Here is a 7801-nt window from a genome sequence, read left to right on the forward strand (position 1 = left end):
TTTTTCTCAACTTTCAGTGACAGAAATTGTAAACGACGAGTCGATGATCGGTTACACGCGTTGAACTCGTGATTCCAGATGAAAATCAAAGTCATGCGAGCAGCTCCGTGTCAGGTGGTGCCTTTCTATCGCGCGAGTGCATCTTCATTGTCGAATACAACGCGTTCGCGAACCAGCATCGGCACGCTCGCGATTCCCATCCATCCCGCTGAAACAATAGCTCGCTCGACGAAGAGAGAAGGCCACCGCTTTCCTTTCTCAGTGTTCGAGCCGAGGAACGACGACCGGGCCTTTCAAGAAGCTCGGGATCCTGAAAGCAAGAGGAGGAAAACGCGGCTCAAAACGATCGACTCTAATTGATAACGTTAATTACATTGCAAATAATATGGCAGATCTTTGGATAACCACAGCGATCGCGTTCTTCCTGGTGCACGTGTCAGAAGACTTTTAAAAGGATAAACAGTGAAAGTGAATTTCCATGCAGCGAAGGAAATCGAGGAAATTGCTAAGAGAACGTCTACGAAACACGGCTTCGAAGCTTTCGAGTTGCGTGATCTTGAAAGCAAAAGGGTATACCAACGGGCGTGAAAATGAACTAGAAAAAATGTATGAAATAACGCGAATTCGCGCATGCAGAACGGCCGTAAAAGTTCACCACCGTGAATATGTGTAACGATGAGTTAATTTGACTCTCTCACGCGATTCAAGAGGCCGTTATACACGAAGGACGCTTCCCACGTTATTTCGCGTCAGATGTTCGCTGCTGGACGCACGTTGTCCAGTGAAACGTTACCAAAATACCTCCGGACGCTGTAGAAATAATCTAATTTAACGAAGTAACGTTCGGAGGCTAAATTTGATGAGACCCGTTTCGGTTCGTCGAGACGGTCACGCGCTACCAATTTCAAGGTATGAGCGTCGAAACACCCATGTTCGTTCCAGAAGTTCGGACTTACAGATTCTCCGTTACATCTCGCATCCTTGGATCTCCTTTTTCAATAAGGAAATCGGTTGGAAATTTTTTGTAGTAAAAAATGATTACTATTTTCTCGCGAAAAAAATTGAAAGGTGGAGAGTGATCAAGAATTCGTGCCGGAAACGCGAAACTTCTTGAGCAACGAAAGGACCCGAGCATTCGCTGCGGTCGCATACCGCGCGCTCCGGATACGCGTAACACGTCTCGGTGAAAACTCGATCGCACCTTCGTCATATCCTGAAATTAGTAAGCGCGATCAGAGTTCCCAGCGCGGAGAGAACGGGTTTCACCGCGATTAGAATTCAGACGAAAGTCTGCTCCGTTTCGATTCATAATTACGCCTCGAACTCTACCTGTCGTCGGATTTCTCTAATTTTCCCACGATCGGCCACGAGTTATTTCTCACTTGTTACGAAAATGAACCTTTTAATTATTTCAGTGAAAACGACAAAATTGTGATAACTGTCTCGCCTTTCCCTTAATCTGGGCTAGTGGATCAAGTTAAATCGACTCCAAGCTGACCCGTTTCACGAGACACTCTGAAAATCGCTCGAATTACACGCGATCTCTTTAATTGACCATCACCGGAAGTGTTCATTTCGTTTCGTCCTGGTTCGCGAAAGGGTTCCCAGTTTCTCGAACTCGTGGAAGCATTTGCCGGAAACGTCGCCTGCTCGTTATCTTTTTAGTTCGATTACTTATACCCCGGAGATAATTGAGCGGAGAATATGAAAGATCGAAACGTTTCGCGTGATTCACGATACGGTTATCGGGATACATTGATTTCTATACCGAGGCTCGTTAAGCCACGTGTATGGTAAATTGTCGATCAGACACGTTCACCTTATTTACTGTCGTCACTTATCGTCTACGGTTATCGTAAATACGTTTGTACGTTCAGATCAAAGATCAACAAATGAACTGTGATTTATTGGCTGTAGCGGTGCCATTGGTATCGCTAGACACCATTGGATCTTTCGGTGGCAAACAGATGTCGGAGACAAAATTGACCTAATACATCAAAGTACTTGTTCTCACACGTATTTCCCATTGACCGATAATAATCCGCAATTTCCCGTGGTTTTTCGTCAATCCCGTAACGAGTGGCGCATGAAATAACGGCCCCAATCGTCGCTAATTAACCGATAGAAAAACACGCGATCGCGTTGCATCTTCGTCGTTCTCGAAAGTGCTTGAAGCAACTTCCTTCGCTTTTTGTTGTTCCAAAGAAGTCTGCGGATAGCGTGAGTCTACTTTCATGTACGAAACATTATGCGACGAAGGCTGTTGCGTGCACGTGACATTTCTGTCTGACGAGGGAGACGATTTTCAGTAATTGATATATATAGTTTTGTTCACGAGTAACGGCATCAAATTGTTCCATACTGGAACAATGTACTTGAAGAACATTAAATATAAAATTAAATCATTCGACAAAGTGCAACATTGTGAATATCTCGTCTAGAAAGTATCATTTTTATTTTCGTTTGTCACGGTTAGGTAGGCGAGGTTCCGGCGGAAGTGGAAGCGATTTAAGTGTTGCAGCGTCGTGCCGGAAGCACACGGTCGTACCCCGTGGAACAGTTCGATCCGGCATTGTTCGTCGCGAAATCGCGCTTGCAGACACCAGGAAGTCGCAGCTTGTTTCCGGAAGAAGGTGAAAATGAAGAGATCGCAACAGCGATCCTTTGATCGCAGACTGTGATTAATGACTCTATTATAATGACAAAAATGAAGGAACTCGTCATCAGGTTGTCCTTCCATCATGTTTCGTTTATTAGAATCTGTCACGAAGATGTACGAGTAGTTCCACGAAACGTGCTGTTCTATTATTCGGAACGCTTTCACGTGTAATCATGTTAAAGTGCCTTTATTACATGAAAACACAAAATAACGATCCGGAGTGTTTGCGTGCAAAGGGTGGAAGGTGCAACGATCGGCCGCGCCCTGTTAAGGGTGCGGTTCCCGAGGGTGTGGTGTTTGCTGCACGACAATGCCACGCGCGTGCTCCCTTATCCTTCATCCCTGTTTTATGGACGTGCATTAATACACCGCATCCTGTATAATTAAAAAACAGAACCTAAAGTACACGTTTCCAGGGCGTATTTTGTTCCTCTGTCATCCTGCTATTGAATAGTAACCGACAGTATGTACTGAAAATATAATTTTCAAAATTGAAAAATTAATTTTTTCCAAGCATAAGTTGTGAATGAACGCAGTTAGATTTGCAAACGATCGGATGATATACGTTTTGATTCTTTGGTTACGATGGAGACGCGTGGAAAGACGATTTATTCTCTGTACCGTCTATTGTCAGGGAATGTTTGTCTGTGGGCGATCGGAATTGTTTACTCTATGACTTACTCGTCGCTCACTTAGTCATAACTTATTCGTCATACGATACTCAACGACTCGCATCGGAGTAAAAACGACGTATGTACTCGTAAGATAAAAAGACGTTAACAATGGAACAAGGATCGTGAAATTATCGAGCTTGTACATCGTATGTGAGATTCGTTTCGAACAATAATAGGAAGCTATTAAATTGAATTTCTATGTTTTCGTGATACATTAAAAAATATTACTTTCACGTTAACGACACTTGAATTTATTTCTTCAGGGGAAGCTCGTTCGTGCAAATTGCAGAAGCGTGTAAACTGAGCTTAGAGATTGTTAGGGTCTGCTGCATCATCTGTTCATTCGTTGCCCCTCGTTGCCCTCTGACAACTGGCCGAAGAAATCGGAAAGTTGACGAAGCGTGTAATGTAAGTCAATCAGGAGGGCAGAATGCAACCTACATGTGCACGGCCACTCCCGAATTGCCAATCCTCTACCCCCGGGATCAATTAATTCATCATGTAACGCTAACACGAGCGGAGGTAATTGTTTCAGTAGTTAATTAAAGCAGCGTGACGCAACGTACCGAATACCAATCGCGAGTATGTTATTTATCCTTATTGGAAATTCAAATGCATACTGCGTTATGTATGTTCCCAGGAAGAGATGGATTTTTGTAGATGTTGCTTATAAGAACCGGAAATTGGTTATTAACTGCGGTATGAATCAGTATTAACACCTGTGATATGACTGGGCTAGTTTCGTTCCCGGATGTTTCATTACTTTTTTTCTTTTACTTGAATCATTACATTATTGAAATTCATTGAAATGAAAGTAATCTGATCGAATTTCAAGGATTTCATAAAAATTTCAACTAGTCTTTAAATGTGTCGCTAACCTAAAAAGGTTGGGAACACTGGAGAGAAGAGAGTTTTCAGCCAGGCGAATATCTTTGTTTTTTTCTCTCGTCTCAGTTAATGAAGCTGGCTTGAAAATAGTGAAGGCAGACAGCTTCGCGTTGCTGCAGCAATGAAAGCAACACTCATGGGAATGAAGAACTCATCGAAGAACTATCTCGTGAACTAGATGCCGTCAGCGAATCTTGTTACAGCGAGCTATGCAATCGAGAGATATCACACGGAGCTTCCCTCGATCCACTTGAAATTTTTTGGACCCCTTTGCTCCGACTTTCTTGCTCTACTTGCCGCAACAAGATCCGAGGATCACTCGTACCGACTAGACTGTGGAAATTGGATGATTCTTCGTTTGAAAACCCTGCCGGTCGAAATGAATCCGATGATTCGTAATTTTATAACATTACATTTTACAGCCTTAGGAATAATTTCCCTCTGTAATTTCAAAGAGTCAACGAAACACAATGGTTTAGCGTACTGTTACCAGACGAAAACAACACCCATGGGAAACGAGGCGAACTCGCCAATGACCATGGGGAAAGAGACCACTCGATGTTGGGGTCCCTTTGGATGCATGCAGCACGGAACCGTCCCGGAAATCAGTCCCGTCACGCAGACCGGAAGCTGGACGTTGCCGCGACAGAGGATTGACATTAAATCCCATCGATTGTTCTCTCCGTCGAACGATCTTCGAGGGAAAATAATTCCTCCCTCTTCGACATAATAATTTTCGAACTGATTAAATGAATGTCATTGGAAGTTTCTTCATGTCGCGAACATTCATCTTCATTCTTAGCGAGATGAATCATTGTGAATCATCCTCGGCTGAAAAAATAGAACCAAGCGCGTTAATTTCCTTATATGTTGAGTTCAAATACCAAGGAAATACAAAATTCTCCCATCACCTGACTCGGTATTCCTGGAGATTTCCCGTTCAATCTATAATTTCTGATCGAAGCTCCCAAAACCTGTCCTCTGGTATTAGTTGCAGCATTTCGCTTCCGTCAGTCCCGACATTTAAAGATCAGCTCGAAGGTAACATTATTTTCAGGTCGTAACACTTGGTTACGGTGAGATTTGGTTCAGGTACCGGCGAACAGGTTTGCCTTGCAAGGTGAGATGCGTGCTTCTGCCGTTCTCTTTATTCGCCATACCTGTCTGCCCGTTTTCGACCCGCTTGTATGGCGGTTGCGCGTGTGTGCAAGTGCACGGTGGGCGTACGTGGTGCGCAGCCTGGAAAGAAGTGCACACGAAGGAAGAGACTCGCCTGTGGGAAAGTAACGCAACACCATGAGAGCCAGCAGCCTGGACCGCTGCTGCCAAACTCCCATAGCGGTGTACTACACACACCTCGCCATAAGCAGTGTGCTTGCTCGTGGTGCTCGACGGGCTCGCTGCGTGCACGAGGATAAAGTGGCTGACCACCGTGATTCCGATCTCTCCTCCCTCCCTCTTTTTCGCCTTCTTTCGAGCCGAGTTCCCGTGCACGCCCGGTTGCACCCTGCGCTCTTCGTGCCACGATTCGCTGGAAACGACCGACTGCGAACTGTTAATTGATCCTTGAATAAGCGCCGATGCGAACGTTTAGACTCTAATGGAGTCTCTTCTGCAATGCCACGAATATCGAGTGATTCTTGATTATGTAAAGGAATGTTTTGAGATATCACGTTTGCAATATTTGACACTGCAGCGGAATATTTGAGAGTGCGCTTATCTGGCGGAAGTATATCAAGAAGTTGACCCGCAGATTAACCCTTGAAATATCGAATGACACTCTGGAAGGAGATTAAAACACAAACACGTGTCGAATTCGTGATGCAAAATATTATTTATCTCTTCTGATATGAAATTGATTAATCTTGTTTGCTAAATACGAAATTTTCTTAGATAATTAAGATTCGTTAATCGGGCTGTTCCAAAAGTATCCACCTTGCCTATATTGCACCAAAGTGTACAATAAGTTTCTTTTCTCTCTTGGAAATTTATCTAACGATTGCAGCTGCGACGCCAGCGATCTAGTTGCCAAAGCTAATTGAATTTTCTCCTCGAGATCGTCGTGAACGAAGCCAGACCCGCTCGAGGAAATGCTTCTCACAGGAGGCTCGTTGTTCGTGACAAAAGGCACGCGTGTTGCAGAAACGAGTCGCGATATCACGCGTGACTGAGATCCATGACTTTCATGCTGCAACGTGTTTACTTATCATACCTCTTTTCTGGGATTGAGATCGCTGTAAAGTGCTTTTGATCGTGCCGACATTCGAATGAGAGTCTTCCTTCATTTTAGGTCTTTTCGACCCTTGTTAAAAAATATTGTCTGCACCTGTATTCTATCAACGATTCGAATTATTATAAGCCACCCCATAGAACGTTTTTTTAATATGGAACCCACCCAGGTATAACGATACGTTTTCCATCGATCTCTAAATTAAACCAAGGGTCTATTTGTTCTCGTCATGTCAACGCTTTTTGTCTCTGAATGAAACATCACCAGCGAACGTGTGAAATCTTCTCACCTGTTAGAAATCTGGTGGATTGAAGAGCACAGAGAAGCCAAACCGTGGGAGAAATCAGCAAAAAGATTATCACCGACGAGAAGGAAATTGTTCCTAGTTACTTCCGGTATGAAAGCAAACGCATAACTTTCGTTCATCTTCTGCTCGAGGAATCGCGTTGATCGAATCCAGATCGTTATCTGAAACGCTAGAAAATGAAACTTTTCATTTCACGGCTACATTTTATCGCTATTTAAATTTGTCAATTAATTAGACTACTACTCACCTTGTACAAGGTTCATGGTTTTCCTTCCAACGTGAAATCTGTGGATGAACACCCACTTGGTCACGTTACAAAACCATGTGACAAACTGTCTTTGAATTTTCTTACCATTTTATTTATTTATACGTAAATAAAATTTCGTTTCCGGAATCTGAACTCAACGTCGATTCCAGTCGTGCTGTTGCGACTATCGCGTAGGAGTTTATCAGTGAGCAGACCGCTTTAACGTTCCTTGTTTCCTGTAGATTCCTCTGAAAAATGTATTTCTCAACTGTTGATGAAATTTTGATCATATTATGTCTGTCCAAGGATTCGTTTGGAATTTATTTTTTAATGTTGCGAGTCTCGTTCGAAGGTATCACGTAATAATTTCTTTTATGTACATTGATTCGATATTGTCTTGCATTTTGTTGGATATCCTGTGCACAGAATAATAAATGAAAAAATAAAACATTCGAACACGTGTATTCACACGAACCATTAACAGGTATAGTGCATTTTTTTAGATACGTTATCCTGAAAGTCACGCTTGACGTTCATTAATAGTTACAGCTTGTTTCCCCTAGGACATTTGTAATTTACTCACTTTGGAAGCTACTGGATATGTTCACGGAATTTTAATTGTCATTTAAAGCATATTCTCTCGTGGGAAGGGTTGTTTCTCTCGTTTGTAAAGAGGTGCACAAAAATTCCTATGCAAAGTGGAATAAAATTAAAAAGAAAAATTATTAATTTATTGTAATAATTCTCTATCCTTTTCCCCTGGGTGTAGTTTAAAGATATTCAAATCAAGAATAAA

At 42.7% G+C, this 7801-nt stretch overlaps 1 protein-coding gene across 1 annotated transcript; it reads right to left on the reverse strand.

The window, feature by feature from the left end:
* Positions 1-5100: 5100 nt before the first annotated feature.
* Positions 5101-6533, reverse strand: LOC123988464. Its single transcript, XM_046288668.1, has 2 exons — positions 6434-6533; positions 5101-5773 (listed from the first exon to the last, which is right to left on the reverse strand). The coding sequence occupies exons 1-2, from the start codon at positions 6482-6484 to the stop codon at positions 5369-5371; spliced, it is 456 nt and encodes a 151-aa protein (XP_046144624.1). The 5' UTR covers positions 6485-6533; the 3' UTR covers positions 5101-5368.
* Between the last annotated feature and the right edge of the window lie 1268 nt (positions 6534-7801).

The sequence above is a fragment of the Osmia bicornis genome, chromosome 14 (assembly GCF_907164935.1).
Source record: "Osmia bicornis bicornis chromosome 14, iOsmBic2.1, whole genome shotgun sequence".
NCBI lineage: Eukaryota > Metazoa > Arthropoda > Insecta > Hymenoptera > Megachilidae > Osmia > Osmia bicornis.

What these genes read in the sequence shown, in the direction of transcription:
- LOC123988464 (XM_046288668.1), bottom strand. Translation starts at nt 6,484, where the DNA reads ATGTCGGCACGATCAAAAGCACTTTACAGCGATCTCAATCCCAGAAAA. An exon ending in ATCTCAATCCCAGAAAAGAG is followed by an intron (nt 5,774 to 6,433) that starts GTATGATAAGTA and finishes ATCAATTAACAG; the next exon opens with TTCGCAGTCGGTCGTTTCCA.